We start from the raw sequence: 25,185 nt of genomic DNA on the forward strand, positions 1-25,185 counted from the left end.
AATTTCTTTAGCTGCTTTATTTAAAAAAAAAAAAATCCAATTCAAGTTTACCTGAAAGTGTAGAGCCACTGCAGGTCTGGCCATCAACTTACTGAAATGTTCATTAAATTTTGGTGAAAGAATATCCTGAGATAATGTTTCATAGGGATCAAATGCTTGCTCCTATTTTTTTAAAAAGGAAAATGTGTTAGGTTTAAAAGAACTTTTTTTCCTACTAATATGGCACAGATTACTTAATGGCAAATTTTTATTCAAGTCCTCTATCAGGTTTCAGAACTTTTTTTAATTTCAGGAACAAATAATAACTATGGCTGTAACTTGGAAATTAAAATATATATATAATAAGTAATGATCTTGAGCAAAAGACAAGAAGCTACTGGTCTTAAAATAGGTCACTGACTTTGTGGTCGCAAGTATCAAACTTCTAAAATGCTTATGCACATTTATCCCAGGAAAGGTGTATTTATTAGCAAAAGAAGATGGGGATTTGAAATTTCAGTTATGTTTACTTAGGCTGAAAGGAGTTTACACTTACAGTACTTTCAGAAGAAGCAAAAAGTGACACTACTGCTGTTTTATCCAATCTAAACTTTTTCAAAATTAGAAGAAAAAAAAAAAGCAAAGACTAATATACAGTAAAATAAAACAGAAACTGTCCATATTTTGTCCAATGTTTATATTTAAATAAATTTCTATTATTTTATAATAATCAACACCCCCAATGATTAGTTAGAACTAAAAGATTTATTTCACTTTTGTATTTTAAAAATACAGTATGTTTTTCAAAAAATAACAAGTATTGGTGAAGATGCAGAGAAACTGGAGCACTTTGTCCACTGCCAGTGAATGTAAAATGGTGCACCCCCTGTGGAAAACAGTTTGGCAGTTCCTCAAAAAGCTAAACAAAGAATTACCATATGACCCAGCAATTCTACTCCTAGGTATATACCCAAAAGAACAGAAAACAGTGACGCAAGCAGATACTTATATGCCAATGCTTACTGCAGCATTATTTACAATAGCTAAAAGGTAGAAAAACAGGTGTCCATCAACAAATAAATGCATAAATAAAGTGTGGAACAGACATACAATGGAACACTATTCAGCCATAGAAAGGGATGAAGTTCTGATACATGCTATGACATGGATGAACCTTGAAAACATTATGCTAAGTGAAAGAAGTAGAAAGAAAAGAATATTGTAATGATTCAAATATCTAGAATCAGCAAATTCACAGAAACAGAAAGTAGATTAGAGGTTATCAGGGTTAGGGGAGAGGGAAGAATAGGGAGTTATTGCTTAATGAGTACAGAGTTTCTGTTTGCAGGGATGAAAAAGTTATGGAAACAGTGGTTATGGTTGCATAACATTGTGAATTTAATTAATTTCATTAAATTGTAAACTTAAAATGGGTAAAATGACAAATTTTTAAATATTTTTTACCACAAAAAAAATTAGAAAATTCATTATGTTTTTAAACCATGATATCTTTAAGAGTACAGCAAGCAACCAGACTACAAACTAATATGCTAAGATAACACAATTTAAAAACTTTCTAATAAGAGCAAGCCTAAATATCTTAAGCATCAGTAACTGAATATGTCTACACTATCAGTTCCACTGTCTACAAAATGATGTAATAAAAGTGATCTATATTTTCAGAAAAATTAGGAAGAGATTATAAAATTAGGAAATCTAAAGAAAGCACTTTTAACACCTGTTTTCTAAAAGAAATAAAAATGGCCAATGAGTATGAAAGGATTTTCAATATCATTAGTTGAAAAAAAAATAGCAAAAAATTAAAGCAAAATTAAAGAATAGTGAAATGCTGTTTTTTTCCCACTAAACTAGCGAAAATTAATGGGATAATACAAAGAGTTAGTGAAGATGTGGGGAAAAAAGAGGGCCTGCATATACTGAAACTTATTTGGAAGTAAATTTGGCAAAATGTTTCAAAGTTCTCAAACTGTACATAGTCTCCTGGACCATAATTCCACTTCCAGGACTATGTCCTAAAATAATTATTAGGCTATGAAGGCACTGTATAAATGTTTGTTGAAGTGCTGTTTATAATAACAAAAAGAACTGAAACAACCTACATGCTTAATAATAGTAGATAATTAAAATTTATTAAGGTGTCTCCATATAACATGGAGCTTTTAGACTTTAAAAACTGTGTGAAGTATATTTATTAAATGCTCATGATTTTGAGTGAAAAAAACATTAGTTATAAAATAGTAAGATCCTACTTTTGTAAATATCCATAGGTTTCTATGTATGCGTAGACAAATATTTGTAAGGATAATTAAATCTTCTAAGGATAACTAATCTCTAAGTATTGTAAAAATGGAGTGATTATTTTTCTGAATATTTTTCAATGAGCTACATTACTCTTATAATCATTTGAGAGACAAAATATGGCTTTTACTTTGGGAAAAAAACGTATGTAAATTTCCTTTTCCACTTTTGGAAATTAAGACTTAAATACACAAAAGCTAAATACCTATGATCAATAAAATTTATTTTCTTTCACCTTAAATGCATTTGCCATTAAAAAAAAGACCCTAAATATTACTATTCCATCAACTTTTACTATAAATATTATCATAAATACACTATTAAAGTGTCTCTGTAAATACCAACAATATAATTTTAGTTTGCTACTGGTTAAATCTTAAATACTTTTCTTACAAAATCCAGCAGTGTCTTTTAACTTTCACAAAGCATATCTTACTAAATGTCTTAATTTAGGACTTCAATGAGAAAACAGTTTTGTAAACTCACTTCTGCCAAATCTTCAAAACAACTGCCAGCTAAGGGATGAGGGCTGCTTTCATCAGTCATTTCAACTGTATCTTCAATCAAACCTAAAAGTTTCACGGTCAGTTCATGTATATCTAAAATGTTACTGAAAATCTTTTCAATATCCTAAAAAAAAAAAACAAACAAAGAAAAAGAAGGTTAATACATGTCAGGTTCAGAATTTCATTTAAAAATTAATATGAGATAAACAAGTCTCTTCCATATAGCACAGGGAACTATATTCAATATCTTGTAGTAACCTATAATGAAAAAGAATATGAAAATGAACATATGTATATGTATGGCTGAAACATGCTGTACACAGAAATTGACACAACATTATAAACTGACTATACTACAATTAAAAAAAACTGAAAAAAAAAGAAAAGAAATGTAATCAATTTTGAAACACTCAAAATTGAAATATACATGCTGGGGAAAAATAATGAAGATAAAAATTACTAAGTATAAGTAATAGAAGTGTTAAGGGTGTATTTTTTACTCAATCACATACTCGTATTTCAAGACAAAATATATTCTAAATTATAACAAAAGTCAACTATGAATAAGAAGGGAAAGAAAAAATTTCTTGGATTACACACAGAAAATTTACTGGAAAATATAGATTCTAGATAGTTTTGTTCAGTAACTCTAAAATCTCAAATTGTGGTCACTTACTGTTTCAGGCACTACTGTTAAGTCCCTGATGTGTAATTTTATAACAGCCTTATTAGATAGATACCATTATCATCCTCTTTTATTAATAAGGAGACAGAGACACAGAGCAGTTAAGTAATTTGCCCAGGGTCACACAGCTGGTATACTAATACCTACTTCATAAAGTCCTTAAGATTAAATGAGATGATTTCTACAAAATGCTCCTGGCATATATAGGCCCTCCACAAATGTGAGCTTTCTGAAGATACAGGAGTAAGGCCCAAAGGAGTAAATTAAGATCAAAAGTCATTCATTCTTTTATCAAATATTTAGTGAGTTCTGTGCTCTGATCTCAGATGGTCTTTATTTCAAAAGTTTACAGTTTCATCTATGCTGAAAAAATATAGTAGATACAGAGATAGAGAAGAGGGGTTTTCTCTTTCTCTTGAACCTTCAGTATTATAATGAAATTTTTCTATCAAATCAGCACAAATTTAGTGAAGAGACCCATAAAAATTAATTCCTTAGAAATGAAAATTGATGGGATACAGAGGATAATATTAGCTACCAGCAGTTATTATTAGCCTACAGCATTTGTTAGGTTTTATTCTTCATACCACTATAGACAAAAACCAATTACACTGTGGTACAAAAGAACCAAAATTCACGTTCAACTTAACTTACTATGTCATAATTAACTTATCATGTCATAATAATTTTGTGTCAATTTCCTCACCAGTAAGGTAGAAATGATAATACCTGTTCTATCTATCTCAGAGAATTCTTAGGGTCAACATAAAGTAAGACAGTACTTTGACAAACGTAAAATGTTGACTACTTAAGGCAGTGTGTCCAGTAGAAGTTATATCAAATGTTAAACTAAACATGCATTTTAAAAAAAAGGATAAAATCAATTAAAACATCTTAAATTATCACTGACACTCATTCTTTTGAAACAGAATGAAAAAGCTAAATCAGTTCCTAATCTAAGCACTCAGTCAAACTGTGTCTGAGCATCACTCCTATTCACTCATGGGGGAAGAAGTCAGGAGGTAAAAGGCTGAGTATTTAAACTGAAAGACAGATATCTAAGGAAAAACAGATCATGTGAGAAAGAAAGGAAAGAAAACGAAGTTAAAAAAAATTTCTTAAAAAAGCTTTCAATTCCTTAAAGCTGACTTTAGCAACTACAGAGATTAAGAAAAAGATGGACAAGTCTCCCTGGTTCCCCATCATACTTACCCTACTGCCACCCTGTCTTCCAACAGAGACGTTCTGCCTTTGTTTACGTGACATGCTGCATAAACGTTTATTCTTAAAAAGTTCCACTGTTAAAACTTTAAACTACTGCCTTAAAGTATTTACCAAAAGACAGGAGAAAGCCTAAGTCTTTCTTTTCTAGACCATACATTTCTTTCACCATCTTCAAATAAATGACTGTAAATCTCAAATACTATACAGCAAAAAAGATTTTATTCCAGTGTAATCCCCCTGATTTTTGTGTCTGTTTTCATTGTCACCACACTTATTACATTAGTATAACAATTCACATATTAAAAAACCCATAATATCCCAAATTTTCACAGCAGCATTATTTACAAGCACTTAAGTGTCCATCATCAGATGAATGGATTAAGAAAATGTAAGATATATATAGATATACCTCTATCTATCTATCTATCTATCTATCTATCTATCTATCTATCTATCTATCTATCTCCACTCAGCCATAAAAAAGAACAAAATTTTGCCATGCGCAACAACATGGATGGACATGGAGGGTATTATGCTAAGTGAAGTAAGTCAGCAGAAAGACAAATACTGTATGTGGAATCTGAAAAATAAAACAATCTAATGAATATAACAAAAAGGAAACAGACTCACAGATACAGAAAACAAACTAGTGGTTACCAGTGGGGAGACGGAAGAGGGGAGGGGGGCAAGGTAGGGGTAGGGGATTAAGGGGCATGAACTATTATGCATAAGATAAATAAGCTACAAGGATACATACTGTACAACACCGGGAATATAACCAATATTTTATAATAACTACAAATGGAGCATAACCTTTAAAAACTGTGAATCACTATGTTGTACTGTGTATCAACTATATCTCAATTTTAAAAGATGAAAAAATAAAACCTCCCACAATATATAAAAGAATGTTTTTGTTTTATATACACATAAAGTATATAAGTAATATTACTATTTATGATTCTGAGCTACTATCTGACTTTTGGGGATAGACAATTTCAAGACCAAAAAAGTACTTACAGAAGGTTTAAACAGCTTTCGGTCAGAAATAAAAGCTTCTCGAAACACTTTTATGATCATATTTAGTTCCCGTAGATACTGTCTTTCTTCTGCAATTTCAGTTCTGACAAGGTCATAGTAATTTAATTCACCTGAAGAACTAGGTTCATCTTCACAGAGAGAAACCAAGCCTATGTCATCCTGATCAAACATGTCCATCAAAACCTAAGAAATATAAACCAATAATGGATAAACTTATTTTTCTTACTGTCATAAAACCCATCTCAAAGTACTCAGAATTAAAACATTATTAAGTAATGAGAGTTGTGTGTATTACAGACTAACTTTATAAGAGAAAATTCAAAATAAGAGAAATATGAAAAATTGAAGAGGGATAATGTTCACATAATGTTCATATAAAACTGGGTATGGAAAAATAAATCTTTATGAAAATAAGATATATCTAACAGTGAAATTACATATATACATATATATATACACATCCACGTGTGTACGTGTGTATAAATATATATGTGCGTAATACATATACACATACACACAAACACCTTATATAATAGCAAAAAGAGCATACCTTTGGAGAATAATCTGAGCCAAAACCCCAGTTCAACCACTTACCTGTTACTACAGACAAGTTATTTGTTCTTTTAAAAGTCAGATCCCTTATATGTAAATGTAATTGATGAAAGAATTCAGCAAGGTTAATGGAATGAAATGCATATATTATATCTGGTAAATAGTAGGCATTCAAAAATGGTAGCTCTTTGTCCTACTGTAAGGATGGTTATATGCACTTGGGTAGAGTTCAAAGGAGAAAAATAAAATGATACACAAAATATATTAACAGTGTGATGGTATTCTGATGTGTATTTACATCAATAACTGCTATTAAGTTCATTTGTTAAAATCAAGTATCCCACAGATGCTTAAATTCCTAGTGACAATTTCCCCTTTCAGAAAATAGTAAAGATTGGTACTATGAATTTAAGTCAACCAACAGGCAAGAACTAGCTGTAATCAAAAGCAACTGGAAAAAAGTGACCATATTTCTTAGAATTAAACATAGTTTAAAAAGAAAAGAAAAATTGGACCTACTTAATTATATATTCAAGACTGACTAAAAACTACCTTCTTAGAGTTCACGAGAGAAAAAAAAAGGCATAATCCCAAAAAGGAAGCTCCAAAAAGCAAAACAACTTCAAGAGGATGAGAGGAAATTCTGACAATACAATATGAGATATTCATTTATTCATGCATTCATTCTGAAAAACATCTATTGATCACCAGAAATTGTGCCAGATGTTGGTAAGATACAGCAACGAACAAAATAAATGTGGACCTTGCTCTCCTGATCCTCTTGAATCTAACAAAAATCTTACAACCGGCAGTTCTCTCCATTTCACTCTACCCTTCAAATCAGACTATTAAGCAATCACCATCTCTTACAAGGATATGCAAGTCTTGCAATACGATCTCCCTGTGAATGGTTTCTCAACCCCATTTCCAAAATTATGTTCCTAAAACCAAATCTGTGTCATACGCTACATAAATATGATGCTGGATTTCACCGCTTTCAGTATAAAATTCCAATTTTGTGATGATAAAGGCCATTCAGATCTAACCCCAGCCCACTTCCCTAGCCTCATCTCTTGTGATACTCTAAAATCTCTCTCCTCACTGTCCCCACCATGCTACTCATCCTCCTACCACTGAATATCATTACCTCCGATTCTCAGCCATTTTAGACCTTTGAAGAAACCACTGGGGATGTACGGGGATTACCTAATGAAATCTGATTTTAAGCAGACATGCAATAGAATAAAAGGCATCACAGATTATTCTTCCCCACCAGAGAGATTTTTAAAGTAGTTTGTACTTACTATCTCTTGATTTCTTACGTCTCAAACCCACTACTCTATTGAAATTGCTCTCCTAATAACCTCCTAGGATTTTCTTGTTTTCTCTAGTTATTGACACAGCTGACCAGACTTCTTAAACTTTCTCCTTCCTTGGCTTCTCAAATACCATTCTGTCAGTGGGACCTCCTTCTCTACTACCCACTGCAGGTTTCTATTTTTGGAACTGTTTTGGTCACACAACACCAAAAATCCTGAATGTAAATGCTACAGGGGTGAGGCAGACAACATCCTGGTAATACATAAGAAGTGGTGGGGAGGCGGATAGGGTATAGCTCAGTGGTAGAGTGCATGTCTAACATGCACAAAGTCCTGGGTTCAATCCCCAGTATCTCCATTAAAAATAAAATAAACCTAATCCTCACCCCCTTGCCAAAAAAGAAGTGGTGGGAGTGTGGCAAACTAGAAGGTACATGCATGCACCTAAAGAGGAAGGGCACTGCTCAATGCCAGCTATTCTGTCAGGCATTTTGATTTTCCTTTTTCAAGAAGTCTGGAATCTAGATTTTTATGTAGAATTTTCATATATGTAAATATAAATAGATCACAAATAATTCAAAATTTTAAGAAATAAACCTGCAGCCCTATTCACTAGCAGGCCACCAGACTGAAACATCTACTATACTTTCTCCTAAGCAAGCTCATCTTCTTAGATCGCTTTCAATCACTGCTAGATAATGACTCGCTAAATGTTTATCTCAGCATTTCCGGACGCTAGACAAGTGTTATGAAAGGCTTGCGAGACATCTCCCTGTCTGACAAACTATACATGTACAAGCCACTTTAACATCACTAATAACAGCATCATCTACTTGGCCTTCAAAACTGGATAACTTGTCATTACCCTAGACGTAACACTTCTTCAACTTCCCTATCAAATCAGTCCCCAAATCCTGTTAACTCCAACTCAGAAATAGCTCTTAAATCTGACAGTTACTTCTATCCTCCTGTCTACAATGTCTTTTACTTCCTTTTCCTTCCAACTCTCACATTTATTCATCTGATAAGTCCTAGCCATTTTTATCACTTAGCTCAAATATAATTTTCTTTGTATAGCTTTTTCCAACTCTCCCTGAACTCCTCTAACAGAATCTTTTCCACTGCTTTCAGTCCTCCATTAGCAATCCTCTCTCTTTTCTATATAAGCACTTAACTTATATTGACATTTCTAAGGATAAGAGCCATAGTTTTATCTTAAAATTCACAGCATGTGATACACAGTAAATGCACAAAAGATACTTGCTTAAAGAGCATACACGCATTGTATATGTTTATAAACTGTTAGGCCTGCAATGAAGTCTAAAGCTCACAGCTGACAGTTAAGAATTAGAATAAAAAAATAAATATAAGAAAAAAAAGAATTAGAATAAATGTTAGGACAATAAAAGCATTATTTTGGTCATGTTCATAACAAGAACAATAAAGGAGAACAAGTTCTTGGAATAAATGGAGTAATATTACAACAAAAGAAAAAATATGGAAGAACTCAAATCCTATTATATCTGGTCCCAGAGAAATAAACTTCTTCAGAGCAGCTCTGTGCTCTCTTATTCTCTCTTGCCTTTCTTAAACATCAGTTTACCTCTTAAGCATGTATGTTCTATTTTTCCAGTCTGAATATTATTTTCCTTAATAGTGACAAGGATATTAGGGATTGAGCTCTACAGTTCCTTCCTGTGATCATCTAACTATTCTCAGCAATCTTAGATGTTCCAGAACACATCATATAGTCAAATGCTGTTCTTATTTTTAAACACAGAAAAAAAAAAAGGTTGATTCTCAAGTTCCCTGTCTGGCAAATTATATGACTTTGGGAAATTATACAGATTCCTAGAAATCATCTATTCAAATAGTTTATTAAACAGATGATTTGTGAGGTCTTGAAATAGTGATCACAGGAAATCAGTTTAGATTTACTAAGATCGTACCATGTCATACTAATCTCATTACTCCATTCACATGACTAGTCCTACAGATAGTCATCTGGCTCTTAGCTAAGCATATGACAGTCTTCTTATGACAAACCTGGAATCATGGTAGAAAAGGATAGGCAAACAATAGCCCATAGGCCACAGTGAGCCCACTGCCTTTTTTAAAAATACAGTTTTACTAGAACACAGCTGACAGTCATTGGTTTACAGCTGCCTTCCAGCTGCAAAAGCAAAGATGAGTAGTTCTACAAAAGACTGTATAGACACAAAGCCTAAAATATTTATCCTCTGGTCCTTCACAGATAAAGTTTGTTGACTCCTGAATTAGACAAGGAGGTAAAATAGTAGCTGACTAAAAGGCCATAATGAAAAAAAATGGTAATTTATTAACCTAGAAAGGTATCTCTAATAACATAGGTGGGAAAACTCATCTCTTAAACTTGTTCAATATTTTTAATAAATAATACCAACTAAAACAAAGTTTCTCAGATTTGCATATATTACAAAAACCTGATAGAATATCTAAAATGCTGAATGACAAAACTAGATTTTTATAATATCTTGATATTCTGCAGCATAGTCTCAACAACTGTATGAAGTTTCCAGAGATAAATCTGAAGTCAAACTTACAGGAAAAAAAATCAACAGTACAAGTTGTAAGAAATGAAAGATATGTTAAGACATCTGCAAACTCAACAAGCCAACAGAGGGAAATTTGCGGCCAAAAAATGCTGAATTTACGAAATTCTGAAATGCTGAAATTATGAAAGAATAGCATATAGTATAAAGGAGGTGGGCATTTCACTGTAATTCTGTGTTGGTCAGACCAAATCTAGACTGTTGTCTTTAGTTTTAGATGTTATAGTCTAAGAGCAATGCAATAATGAGATCTGAAAATCATGTCACAAGATTATTTTTTAAAGTCTTAAAAGGTGAAAATTTAATGCATGGAAAAATGCTTTAAATAACAGAATGACTTATTCTGAAAAACAGTTTAGTCTTACTTAATGTAGTCAAGAAGAGAGAATTAGAATTAGTGAATGAAAGTTAATAGAAAAATAAATTTTAACTCTGTATGAGGAAGACATTTCACCTTAATTGAATTTTATAAAAATGAAGAGTTTTATGAGAAATAAGCTCCCCAGTGCCCAAATGGAGCATATGTGATCACTTGTCAGTTTGTTGCGAGGATTCAGTCTCTTGTAGTTCTGAGCCTGTGTAATTGTTTAGAATTTAACTGCTTTTGCCTTTTTAAAAAGAGTCATAGAAAAGGTGATTGACTCAGATGTGCAATACAGTCTCTTCTTCCCATAGTCCCTCAATAACCCTGTCCAAGCCCACTGTCTGGGGGCAAGGAGGGGAGGGGAGGAATGGGGTGACTGAGGTAGGAATCCCTGCACCAGAGTGTAGGGAAAAGCTGTAGTGGCCCACCTCAGGGTGCCAGTTCCCGAGTGGAGGAAGGAGGATATCTACAGAGGGGGTCACAGTGGCACAGGATGTTAGAGATCAATTGAGGTAAAGAGACCATCCATATGGTACGGCAGCCCGATGCAGGGTGCTGGAGCCCTAATGGGTGAGGAGGGCATTTGCATGGGAAGGTAGTCCCATAGCAGCAGTGGCCCAACATGGGACTGTCAAAGCTTGAGAGGGGTGAGGAGAATGCATACAAAGAGGGAGGAGGGTTTCTAATCCGAAACTAGGTTAAGAAGGGTACCTACACCAGTGAGGGGAGAGAGATCTGCTGGGAGACTAGTCACATATAGAAAGATTGATCAGATAAGTAAATATATTAAGCAAAACAGGAGCCAGGTTTTTCACTGTCAGATAAGGAAGTTACAAATGTGAAAAAGAGGAGGCTAAAATGAATCCTTTGGTATTCAATCTGGATTGAAGAGATCTGTGAATTCATAAAAAGATAAGAAACACAAGTGTGTATGTATATACATAATGTGTATACACACACCCCCCCCCTAATTCTGGCCTCTAAGAGACCAGAGGAGTGACACTCCAATAGCAATGACCTCATCTAGCACCAAGATCTTAGTTTCTAAATACCATTCTCCACTAAAGGAACCAGGATTTCTCAGAAAACAGCAACTCCTAGGCTTGAGCAGCAGGTAAAGAACAAGCTGAACCTGGGACACCTTGTGTCAAAGAAGTGTTCAAAGAATGACAGGGATAGAGAAGCCAAACTGAAGGAGCTCCTGTTGGTCAAATCTGGGACAATTTGAATATCAAAATAAATAATGAAGTAACAAGTTATGCCCCATTGAATAAAACAAGAATCAATGAGTCCATATTGAAATAAACAAATTCGTAAATTTAAAGTGTAATGCAGAATGAGATATTTACATAGCCTTAAAATATTTCACAAAATATTTATTAATTACAAAAGGGAAAAGAGTCCTTCAAAGTATAGAAGCCTATTAGACAAACCCTTAATCAAATGATCATAGTGAACATCACCAGTAATGGGACATATCAAAATTGTGTGTCATGTCAGAAAATGCAGTGAGAACTTCTGATATTCCTGCCACAGATCCACAGCCTGAATCTTATCAAGAGAAAACATCAGAAAAAAACTAAAGTAAGGGCCACTTTAAACAGTAACTAGTATAATCCTTGAAAACATCAAGGTCATAAAAGTTAAGGGAAGAATGAAGAACTGTTCCAGACTGAACAAGGAGGAAAAAGATACAACTAAACACAACACATGATTCTGAACTGTATCATTTTGCTATAAAGGACATCACTGGGACAACCGGAAAAACTTGAATGGGGTCTGAGGATTACATAATATAATGTATCAAGATTCATTTCCTGGATTTTGTTGTCAGACTGCAATTACATAGAATGTTTCGTTTGTAGGACACACTAAACTATGTTGGCAACCCACTCAAGCAGTTTAGGGCACAGAGTACTTTTATTGCACTTGCAACTTTTCTAAAATTTGAGATAGAAACAAAGTTTAAAAATGTAATCATAATTTCAGAAGTCAAAATAAAAATAACAAGGAATTTCTACTATGAAATTTAAGTGAAAAATCATTTTTGAGACTATGGCATAGTACTATGGCTCTCAATTGTAACTGCACATGAGAATCACCTGAGACATTTTCAAAAATTTTGAGGCTTAGAGGCCCAACCCAGGCCAAGTAAATCAGAATCTCTGGGGGTTAGATGCAGGCATCAGTATTTTTTAAAAGCTTTTTGGTAATTCTGACGTGCAAAGGAGAAAACCACTGGCATGTGCCAGGTCCTGGGGTCATCAACCCTCAGAGGTCTAGCTTAGGCACCTTCTCTATGAAGTGTTCCTGGTCTCCCCTATGCCAGAGTTAATCACTTTTCCACTACACCTTTGATTTATTTGTGTAATAGTTTTAATTATATTGTGCTGTGATTATTTGTTTATAATACTTTCATTTCCTACTAAAATAAATTCCTTCTAACACAGGGATTGCTGATTTGTTCACTGTTGTATCTTCAATATTCAGGACAGTGACTGGCACATAACAGGTACTCAAAATGTTGATTTAAAAATAAGAAAAAAAGGAGGGCAAGTAGAAAGGGAAGAAAAGGAGAGAGGAAAATAAAGACTCAATTTCTTTCCAGAATAACTTACAACAAGGAAGAAAGAAGGAAAAAAAAATTATCAAAAGGAAGTAACTTTGGCATTGCAAAGTCTTTTTCTATCTGTGTCCCACTGAACCATCCTCTGAAACCAAAGTATGTTTTTCAGAATTACTTCCTATACTTAAAAGTATCTGATTACTCTGTATTTATTATCTTTCTAAAAATACAAAACTCAAACTACTTTTCCTAAACTGGCTTGAAGCTTTGGATGTTTTTTCTGTAAGTAAAAAATTCTTGATGGAAAAAAAGATTCTCATCCTATCACATGCTGAAAAAACCTGAAAATATCACTGTTAGTTTGTAAAGCCTGCATTTTTCTGTCTTCCAATACTGGGAATTACAAAAATCACTAATATAATCATGTACTACAAAAACAAAGGCAGAAGAGACAGTCACTATCTTTCAAGTTAAGGTGAAATACCTTTTAACACTTACCTTATCTGCACACATTGACACTTCAATGTCCTGTTGGGATATTTCATAATGTCGGATATTAAAAACATAATTACCAGCCAATTTTAAAATATCAGCTGAGATATACTCTAGTACAGCCACAATATATAGGGACACGTGGTAGTCCACTTTGTACCCTAAAACTTCCTGTGGGAAAAAATAAACAATTTAATTCTAAAAGAAAGCAACACTGTCAAGTAGCAGTTAAGCACTCAAAAATTTTATTTAACATTCTTGCTTATCAAGAAATTTCTATAAACCAAATGTCTATACTCACAGGTACCACAGTATATAGAATGAGCTGGTGGCCCAGTATCAGGTTTATGTTTTGTTTTAAGAGATATCTAATCTAACAGCTCTGCCTTTGGCATCAAACAAGAAGAGATTGTTAGAATCTAACACAGAAATCTTGGGCTGGACTTCACTGAAAACCTCTTGACCCATTTGACAAGTATCTGGTAACTTCAAGGATCCTGCTTTAATTAATATCCCCCAAATTACAATGGTTTCTACTGAGGGGAGGACGTGTGTATGTGTTGGGAGTAGGGGGTCTTGAAATTGCTATCAAGGGATACTCAAATTCATGTACAACAATTATTTTCTACAGACTAAATAATATCCCTTAGCCTCCTTTTACAATGCATATTAAATACAAATTAATGTGAAAGTTGTTCTGAACACACAGTAGCTTTTTCATTACATGTTTTCTTAATCAACAAAAAGTTAAAAGTCAGTCAGGGGGGAACAGTCATCAGAAGATGCCACAAAGATGCATTATTTCTTATCATTAACTTTTAATATTACTTGAAAAGTAATCTTATCAAAGTATATTTATTTTTGTTTTGGACACATATTAAGAAGCATATATATGTGTGTATGTACAAGTCTCTACACTCAAGTGCACATAGACAATAACACAGATCATGATATGTAAACATACCGATACTACATAAAGTATTATTTGTTATAAAGAACTTCCCCAATGGTTGTTTCGGTTTGTTTGCTCGTTTTTTTTTTTTGTTTTTTTTTTTTACCTTCAATGAAGGATGGATTTTGTCCACAGGCAGTAAGAGAGGATTCCTTCGTTTTCGTTTCTCTATGGCAGACTGTGCATCAGCAATAGCCCATTTATCAATTGGATGAGGGAAGGTTTTTTGAACTCGTTCCTGTTCAGATCACAGCAGAACTACTGTTAACAGAAGTGCTTATAAAGAGAAAATTCATATAAAATTAAACTGTATCACCATCCTTAACAACAGCAATAACATGTTCTGATTCCTATAATAAGTGAATTTTTTGTTTAAAAAAAAGATCAACATGACTATCAAGATTTTTCCACATAATTCCCATGAGTAAAGAAAAAGGTGGGGAGGAAAGTATACTTCAGTGGTAGAGTGCATGCTTAGCATGCACAAGGTCCTGGGTTCAATCCTCAGTACCTCCATCAAAAGTAAATAAGTAAATCTAATTACCTCCCCCCACAAAAAGATCAAAAATAAAAAAAAGGAGAAGAAGAAGAAAAAGATGAAGTTTAAACAGATGGCTTTAAGTGTAAGCATAACTAAGACAAAATTGTAAAAAGGCTAAAAAGTAACAATATTAGGAGAGATTAAAGCAAGCATGAAATACTCTATCAGTGATTTTAAGGTAAGGTTGCTAGGGTTAAAACTGTTTACCTAGCAGAAGTTGTTAATTTGTGATTAATAATTATTATGCAGTCACTCTCCTTTTGTTAATCTCAGAGCTTCAAATATAGAGAAGAATTTTAAAAAGAAGAATATCATGTACCTCCTAGAGGATTGAGTGCGTGTGTGGCAGAGCTCAGAATGCCTTAAGGAAATAAATCTTTTGGCAAAAAACAACCCAAGCACTTTATGTTACTATTATGGCTCAGCTAATTTTAAATGTAACCAGTAACTGGTACAAATGAGAAGTAATGATAACTGAATCAAACTCCAATTTGGCAGGATTTCCCATTTTTAAAATTATATTCTCAGCTTCTAGCATATTTAGCTTCTGAAAAATACACTTTTATTATCTTTATTTATGTCCATCTCTTACAGCAGAGAACAGGGAAACAAGTTTTAATTCCCAGAGTCCCTGAAAAATCTTTGTAAAATATAATTTTGTATTTTTTTCAGGTTTTTTTTGGGAGGGATTAGGTTTATTTAAAAAAAAATTTTTTTAATGGAGGTACTGGGGATTGAATCTAGGACTTCATGCATGCTAAGCATGCACTCTACTGCTGAGCTATACCCACGCCCCTGAAAATCTTTTTTAACATTTTTTTATTGAGTAATAGTTATTTTACAATGTTGTATCAAATTCTAGCGTAGAGCACAATTTTTCAGTCATACATGAACATACATATATTCATTGTCACTTTTTTTTTGCTATGAGCTACCACAAGATCTTGTATATTTTTCCCTGTGCTATACAGTATAATCTTGTTTATCTATTCTGCATTTTAAAATCCCAGTCTGTCCGTTCCCACCCCCCAACCCCTTGGCAACCACAAGTTTGTATTCTATGTCTATGAGTCTGTTTCTGTTTTGTATTTATGGGGGTTTTTTGTTTTTTGTTTTTTGTTTTTTAGATTCCTCATATAAGCGATCTCATATGGTATTTTTCTTTCTCCTTCTGGCTTACTTCACTTAGAATGACATTCTCCAGGAACATCCATGTTGCTGCAAATGGCGTTATGTTGTCGGTTTTTGTGACTGAATAGTATTCCATCGTATAAATATACCACATCTTCTTTATTCAGTCATCTGTTGATGGACATCTAGGCTGCTTCTGTATCTTGGCTATTACAAATAGTGCTGCTATGAGCACTGGGGTGCAGGTGTCATGTTGAAGTAGGGTTCCTTCTGGATACATGCCCAGGAGCAGGATTCTTGGGTCATATGGTAAGTCTATTCCTAGTCTTTTGAGGAATCTCCACACCATTTTCCACAGTGGCTTTCCTTGCTTCCCTCTCCCACTCTTAATGATTTAGATGTCTTCTTTTATAATTTTGTGTTTATTCTTTTTGTAATTCATGGCAGTTATCTCCTTTCCAGTTATGAGTTTCTCATTTTTGTAGCATCCTGCTTCTTTTCTATTTAGAGTAGACCTGTCAATATTTCTTTTAGCATGGGTTTAGTGTTGCCAAACTCTTTTAGGTTTTGCTTGTCTGTGAAGTTCTTTATCTCTCCTTCTATTCTAAAGGATAGCGTTGCTGGATAGAGTATCCCAGGCTGCATCTTTTGTTCATTCAGGACTTTGAATATATCTTGCCACTCCCTTCTGGCCTGTAGTGTTTGTGTAGAGAAATCAGCTGAGAGCCTTATGGGGGTTCCCTTGTAACTCACTCTTTGTTTTTCTCTTGCTGCCTTTAGGATCATTCATTTATCCTTGACTCTGGCCATCTTGTTTATGATATGTCTTGGTGTGGGTCTGTTTGGTTTCTTCCTGTTTGGGACCCTCTGAGCCTCCTGTACTTAGATATCTGATTCCTTCTTCAGGTTTGGGAAGTTTTCAGTCATGATTTCTTCAAATACCTTTTCAATCCCCTTTGTTCTATCTTCCCCTTCTGGAACCCCTATTACGCGTAGGTTGGCACCCTTTATATTATCCCATAGGTCCCTTATATTGTTTTCATTTGTTTTTCTCTCAGCTGTTCTGATTGGCTGCTTTCTGTTGTCCCGTCTTCTAGGTCACTTATTCGTTCCTCTGCATTATCTAGACTGCTTTGTACAGCCTTTAGGTCAGCTCTCATCTCAGCAAATGAGTTTACTAATTCTACATGGTTCTTCTTTATAGCTTCTATTTCATTTTTGACATATTTTATATCTCTAAACACTGTTTCTTTTAGTTCCTTCAGTACTTTGATCACTCCTTTTTTGAAATCTTGATCTAGTAGGCCATCAATGTCTATTTCCTTGATTGTGCTTTCAGGGGATTTCTCTTGATGTTTTAATCGAGAGTGGTTCCTCTGCTTCTTCATATTGCTCATATCTCTCTGGCACTGCAACTTAAGGAGTATCAGTTAACTAGTTCTCCTAGAGGCAGTGTGCTCTTTATGATTTTATCGAGAGGTCTTTGTGTCTTCACCCTGTTTCATGAACTCAGCTTGCTGTTTCCGGAGGCCCTCTGTTGGCACCCTTGTCTGCGCTGCTCCCAGTGGCTGTTGGCTAGCAGATCGCGCCCCCTCCTAACACTGGGTCAGGAGCTGAGCTTACCCAGTGGGTGGGCGGGTTACCCCTCCTCCCGATGCAGCAGTCAGATGCTGTGATCGGGAGGGAGGGAGGTGGGTGGATCACGCCCCCTCCCAGCACCGTGGTCAGGTGCTGCAATCCTCCCAGGAAGGCGGGTGGCCGCCCGCCCTCTCCCAACGCCAGCCACTCCGCTGCTCTGTGCAGCTGCCAGCTCCGCCTCAGGTCGGAGCTCCAAAGGTGGGCTCACGGAAGACTGCGGAACAGCCCCGTCCCTGCTCTGTGCCAAATCTCAGCTCCTTGTTTGTCTTGGTGGTGCAAGTCCTCTGAGGTGCCAGGGCAGAAAGATCCTATCTGCCTCGGGCTGTAAACAAGTCTCAGTCCTGCCCAGAAGGTTGCGGAGCCCCCAGATGCAGATTCAGGTCTCAGCCCCACCCCTGCCCGGGCGCTGCGCACTGGAGGAGATGGTGGCTGTGGCTGCGCCCAGCCTCTCTTCTTGCGAGATGCACCAGTAATGGCGGCGCAGGTCTGAGGAGACAAAGGCTACGGCGCCCCTCCCCCCAGGGCACACCAGCCATGTTGCTTTGCTTTTTTTGCAATTTATGGGGGACCGAGGTTCTGCTCCAAATCCCCTTCAAGCCACAGCACGCAGCACCCTGCAGTCCCCCAGGGCTGCCTCAGTGCAGCCACCCCAGTCCTCCACCTGGCTCGGGCAGCCTGTCCCGGCCCCAGCTGCCGGCTCACATCTCAGGCTGGGTGTTGCAGGGACCCTTTGTGCTCATTTAACTCAGTTCTGTCGGTCAAGGGGTGCTCAGGGCAGACCTGAGCCTCGGAGGCTCCCCCTCCGTCCCGCTTTCCTCTCCGTTGGAGGGGAGAGACCCAGCAAATGAGCGCCAGTCCTCCTTTGCCGCTCCCTCCCCATGCAATCGGTCCCACACTGTTTTGCTTTCTCTTCTTTCTTTTTTTCTTTTCTCCTACCAGATTTTTGGCGTCTTTGTCTTTCGAAGAAGGCGATGTTCTGTCGGAGTTCGACAGGTGCTCTGGTTGGCTGAGTAGGTCCGTAGATGTGAGTTTTGGGGTATTTGTGGGAGAGGGTGAGCTACAAGTGTCCTCCTACTCCATCTTGCTTCTCCTCTCCCCCCTGAAAATCTTAATAGATTCGTTACTCCAAATTAAGATTTTCCTTTATATTGGAAGTTGTTGCCTTGTTATAGAAACAAGCTTCAAAAGAAAGGTGATGCAAACAGTATAATGTCAAAGCAACTTTTGAAAGCTATGCTGACAGATAATTCTAAAAATCTGTAAGTACGCCCATGTAGCTGAGCCAAAACAAATTATTTCAGCACTAAATTATACATGATCTTTTAGGTGTATAGATATGCATATATTTAATCAATGAGTAAACATCCTTATTTTACACTAGTCCTTTATTGAGGTAATATTTATATGCAGTAAAATGCACAGATCTAAAGCGTACAATTGAATGAGTTTTGAAAAATGCTTACACCTTGTGTAACCAACACTGCAATCAAGATACAGAAAATTTCTTATCATCTTAATCTCATCCCTCATAGGTAGCCACCACCCTGATTTCTATCACCATAACTTTTAGCTATTTCTGAATTTCATATAAATGGTATCATACAATATATACTCTCTGGGGTACGGTTTTTCTTCTTTCCCTCTGCATGGTATCTGTGAATTGTGGCTATGTTATTGCATATATCAGTAGTTTGTTCCTCCATTTTATTACTGAGTAGTATTCCATTTTACGAATCTACAACAATTTGTTTACCCATTTTCTTGTAGATGGAAATTTATTTCCAATTTTGCCTATTATGAGTAAAATGCTTGGACATTGATGTGTAAGTCTCTTTGTGAAGATGTATTTTCATTTCTCTAGAGTTAAATACCTAGGAGTAAAACTGGATAGATACATATTTAACTTTATAAGAAACTGCAAAACAATCTTTCAAAGTGGTTAGCCATTTTATACTCCCACTAGCATTGTATAAGAGCTCTAACTCCTCTGGGAGGAGAAGGATATAGCTCAAGTGGCAGAGCGCATGCTTAGCATACACAAGGTCCTGGGTTCAACTCCAAATACCGCCTCTAAAATTAAATAAGTAAATCCTCCCCCGACTCCCACCAAAATAGAACTCCTCTTTTTCGCCTCTAAATCTTATTAACATTCCGTGTTATCAGTCTTTAATTTTATCCCTTTTAGTGGGATACTATTACAATGAAATAGTATCTAATTATAGCTTTAATTTCTATTTCTCTGATGAATTATGAGCTTGAGTACCTTTTCTTATGCTTATTGGCTATAAGTATATCTTCTTTTATAAAGAGTCTATTCAGGACTTTTGTCCATTTGGATGAGCAGGGTGTCTTTTTATTATTGATTTGTAGCAGTTTTTAACATATTCTGGACATAAGTCCTTTGTAAGGAATATATATTGATAACATTTTCTCCTAGTCTGTGACTTATACCTTTTTTACTTTTGCATCAATTTTATTCTTTGATACTTAGTGGTGTTTTGAGTCCTCTGTAAAAAAAATATTTGTTTAATCACAGCTGATAAAGATATTCTGCTGCATTTTCTTCCAGAAACTTAACAGTTTCAGCTTTTATATTTAAGACTATGATACACTGTGAATTTAATTTTTGTGTGAAATAGGTTTCAAGGGTTTTTTCCACCATAAATTTATCCAGTTACTTTAGCACTTTTTCTGCTGAAAAATTTTCCTTTCCCCATTGAATTGCCTTGACATCTTTGACAAAAACGAACTCACCATATATCTCCCGTATGATTTCAATGGTTTTAGTTTACATGCTTATTGTGAATGACACATATTTAAATATAAAAATTAATTTATACAGTGGTTCAATGACTTTTTGAAATAACAAAATAATTTTTACCTCCACATCTTGAACAGTCCTTGGTTGGGCCATGCATAATTTATTAAGCAGCTGAAAAATCAGCTCTTCAATATAATAGAGAGACTCTTCATTAGCTGAGAGATTGGGATGTACTTGCTCCTGAACCTTTAAAGAAAAAAAGTTTTCAATTAAAGTACAGACAAAATGCTATTAATTGAAAAAAAAGTCAGAGAATCCTAATTTATAATTAATAGCATTTTCCAGAATGGTTACTCAGATACAGGCATAAAACACACACATACACAAAGAAAACGAATGTATTTGTTGGTCTCTGTAAACTTTTTTTAATTCAAAGCAGTGGTTCTTAATCTTTTTTAGACACTATGAAAATCAATCGAAAGCCACTGGCCTCTCTCTTCCTTACCATCAAAAGAGCATATACACGTAATATATTCTACACGGTTTCAAAGGAAGCATGGATACCCTGAAGTTACCTAATAAATCTAATACAAGCCTATGAATACTAGGTCATGAACCTCAGCAGTAGAAGTATCTCTGAATAACCAGACGATTTTGCTTTTATAGAGGTTCTCTATGAAGTAGGTGCTAGTCAGATTTCTTTCACAATTGTATAATCTCCTTTCTGTTGCCACGTAGCTGTGCTGAGCCTCCTCTGTTGTTAAATTTTTAAAATTAGAACCTAGTAATCTATCCTAAAAATAATCCAGTTAAACTGAATATGAGAAAGAATAAGATAAAAAAAAAGTACCTAGCATTAGAGTAGATGTTATGTAAATATTTGTTCAAAGAATTATGAAGAGAAGTAATTACTGTTCTAACTTTTTATGCTATGGTATTAGAAGGATATCAGTGCCACTAATATAAAAAGTAATAAAAAATTTAAATAGTCTCATAGTTATTTTGGAAAACTGATGCAGTAATTCAAAATCTTCCCACAAAGAAAATACCATAAATTTGACCACTTCATCTAAATTCTCAATATCTAGCATAAAATTGTTTATTACAGTCTCTTGCATCTTCTAAGTTCATAGAATCTTTAATGAAGTCCTTTCTTTTTATTCTTAATATCAGTTATTAGTGAGTTCATTCTTTTCTTATAAGTCTTTCAAGGGTTTATCAACTTTATTAAATCTTTTCAAAAACCAACTTTTGGCTTTGCTGATCCTCTCTATTTCATGTTTGTTTTATATTTCATTTATATCTTTCATCTTCAGTTTTTCTTCTGCTTTTTATTCTTTTTTCTAACTTCTTGAGATGAATACTTAGCCCATTATTTTCTTTTGTAACATGTATATTTTGTCTAAGAACTACTTTTGTTAAAAAACCCCACAGATTCTGATCTGAATATTTTTGCAGTCATCCATTTCAAAATAACTTGTAATTTCCATATGGTTTCTTCTTCAACTTTTAGAATTTAGTAGTATACTTCTTTATTTCTAGACATACAGAGTTTTACTCTGTTATCGTTTTTACTGATTTCTAGAATAACCACATTATGGTCAGAAAACATACTTTCTATGATTTCAATTTTTTGAAATTTGTTAAGACTTGCTTTTATAGCTCATTTTATGGGCCTAGATGGCTTCACTGACACACTCATCAAACATCTAAGGAAGAAATGCAACAATCTTAAGCAAATGTTCTCAAAAATAGTAAAAGAATAATAAATAGACTTTCCAACTTATTTTGAGGCTAGCCTTGATAGAAAAACTCAAAAACAAAGATGAAAATTGTAGCTTATTTTCACACATGAACCTAGAAACAATAGCTAAATAAAACATTAGCTAACTTAATTCTGTAATATATTAAAAAAAATTATACAACATGACCAAGTTGGGTTTATCCTAGGAATGTAAAGTTGGCTTAATATTGGAAAATCAAGCAAAGTAATTCACTGTTAACAGATTAAAAGAGAAAAATAATATGATTATCTCAATAGATGTAGAAAAATTATCTAAAAGTTGAATATTCACTCATAATAAAATCTTCTAATAATTTCCTTAATTTGGTAAAGGATATCTATAAAAATCTACAATAAACAGCATAGTTAATGGTGAAACACTAAAAGCTTTCCTTTTGAGATTAGGAAAAAGGTAAAAGTACTGTTCTAATATCTATTCCACGTGATACTGGAGGTCCTGGCTAATGAAGTACAGCAAAAAAAGGAAATAAAATTTTAAGAATTAGAAAGGAAGAAACAAATTTACAGATGATTTGATTGCCCAGTGTGATCGTTAATTTGATGTGTAAACTTCTGGACCACCGGGTACCCAGATATTTGGTTACATATTATTTATGAATGTGTCTCAGGATGAGAATAACATTTAAATTGGTAGACTAAGTACAGCAGATTGCCCTCCCAAATGTGGGTGGATCTCATGCAATCCACTGAAGGCCTGAATAGAATAAAAGGCTGAGTAAGAAAGAATTCTCTCTCTCTGCCTGACAGTCTTTGAGACAAGTCCTTGGTCTTCTCCTGCTTTTGGACTACAACTTGGACTAAAATTATACCATCAGCTCTCCTGGGTTTCCAGCTTACTGATGGCCCATCTGGACTTCTCTGCCTCTGTAAGAGAGAGGGAGAGGGAGGGGGAGAGAGAGAGAGAGAGAGAGAAGGAGTGTGTGTGTGTGTGTGTGTGTGTGTGTGTGTGTATTTCTGATCTCTATCGATCTCAAACTAATACACTTATGAAGGAAAATAAAAATACTATACACATAAATTATTTAAATTTATAAAAAATAAAATGTTATTTCTATGTAACAGTAACAAAGTTTAGACAGTAAAATTTTAAAATAATATCACTTACAGTAGAATAAAAATTATACCATCTATCTTGGAATAAATCTTACAGAAGAAGTACAATCTTACAAAAGAAGTACTCCTAGGGAGAAAACCAGACTCTAAGAAAAATTAAAGATCTTAAATAAATAAAATAAAATACCATGTTCATGAATTACCAGACTTAATACTGTAAATATATCAATTCTCTTCAAATTGATGCACAGAGTTAATAAATTCCCAGTCAAAACCATATAGTTTGGTTAAAGTTGAAAAGAAAATTTCAAAACTTATAGGGAAATACAAAAGGCTAAGAAATCAGTCATATACTCTTAAAGAAATATAAGTACTTGCTCCAATTATTACTGGAATTTATTACAAGGCTACAGTAATTAAGAATGTGACACTGCTATAATGATAGACAAACAGATGAACGAAACAGAAAAGAGAGTACAGAAACAAGCCCACAAATATACAGACCCTTGATTTACAACAAAGGTGGCACTATGGTGGGGGGTGGTTATTGAGGGAAGGTGGGGCAAGTGGATGAAGAGTGAACAACTGGACACCCATACAGAGAAGAATGAAATCAGCTCCTATTCACATTTGATAGAAAAACCAATTCTAGTTCAGTTTTAGACCCATTAAATAAATAAACCTACTCAAGTTCTGATAACATAAAATAAAGATAATGATCTTCATCACCTCAGGACAGGAAAAGATTTCCTAAAAAGGACACGAAAATTATTACCCATAAAAGAAAGGACTGATAAACTTAACTGCATTAAAATTTAGAACTTAAGTTCATGAAAAGACACCTTTAAGGAAGTGAAAAGGCAAATTACAGAGTTGAAGAATATCTACGTAACACATTTTTAAAAAGGGCTCAACTGGGACATTGTGCTGCACACCAGAGATTGACACATTGTAATTGACTGCACTTCAATTAAAAAGGGGGCGGGGCTTACATTCAGAATATATAAAGAACTCCTAAAAATTCAAAAATTCAATAGAAAAAAAAAAAGATAAAAATCCCAATAGAAAAAAAATGGGCAAAAAGTACTTAAGCAAGCACTTCACAAAAGAAATTCAAATGGCCAATAAATATGAAAAGGTGCTCAAGCTCTTTAGCAATCAGAGAAATGCAAATTAGACCACAATGAAAACTAGTACCCACTTACCAACTAGGAAAACTAAAGTCTGATAATACCAACTGATGGTGATTATGCGGAAAAATGGGAACTTTCACACACTGCCACTGGAGTGTAAAATGGCTTAATCACTTCAGAAAACTTTGCCATCACCTACTAAAGTTCAAGATATGCATACCCTATGATCCAATTTCACTGCTCAATATATTTATAACCGTTGGTGCCCTATAGCCCAATACAGTAGACACTAGCCACATGTGGCTACTGAGCACCTGAAATGTAGCTCCACTGAACTGAGATGGGCTGTAAGAGTAAACTACGTATCAGACGTCAAAGATCCAGTATAAAAAAGAGTTAAATATCTCAGTAATTTTTATGTTGGTTATATGCTGAAATGATTAGATTTATTGGGTTAAATAAAATGTTGTTTAAATCAGTTTCATCTGCGTCTTCTTATATTTTTAACATGGCTATGAGAAAACTTTAAATTAC

At 34.6% G+C, this 25,185-nt stretch overlaps 1 protein-coding gene across 1 annotated transcript in view; it reads right to left on the reverse strand.

The window, feature by feature from the left end:
* Window positions 1-25,185, reverse strand: part of SOS2 (SOS Ras/Rho guanine nucleotide exchange factor 2) — an 87,122-nt gene that overhangs the window by 44,267 nt on the left and 17,670 nt on the right. The window contains exons 2-7 of the mRNA XM_031453676.2: window positions 20,782-20,907; window positions 14,697-14,828; window positions 13,645-13,809; window positions 5,734-5,937; window positions 2,785-2,928; window positions 52-162 (exon numbers count right to left, since the gene is read on the reverse strand). Coding sequence (XP_031309536.2) covers window positions 52-162; window positions 2,785-2,928; window positions 5,734-5,937; window positions 13,645-13,809; window positions 14,697-14,828; window positions 20,782-20,907 — 882 coding nt within the window. The remainder of the gene's footprint in view (window positions 1-51; window positions 163-2,784; window positions 2,929-5,733; window positions 5,938-13,644; window positions 13,810-14,696; window positions 14,829-20,781; window positions 20,908-25,185) is intronic.

The sequence above is a fragment of the Camelus dromedarius genome, chromosome 5 (genome assembly GCF_036321535.1).
Source record: "Camelus dromedarius isolate mCamDro1 chromosome 5, mCamDro1.pat, whole genome shotgun sequence".
In the NCBI taxonomy this organism is placed as follows: domain Eukaryota; kingdom Metazoa; phylum Chordata; class Mammalia; order Artiodactyla; family Camelidae; genus Camelus; species Camelus dromedarius.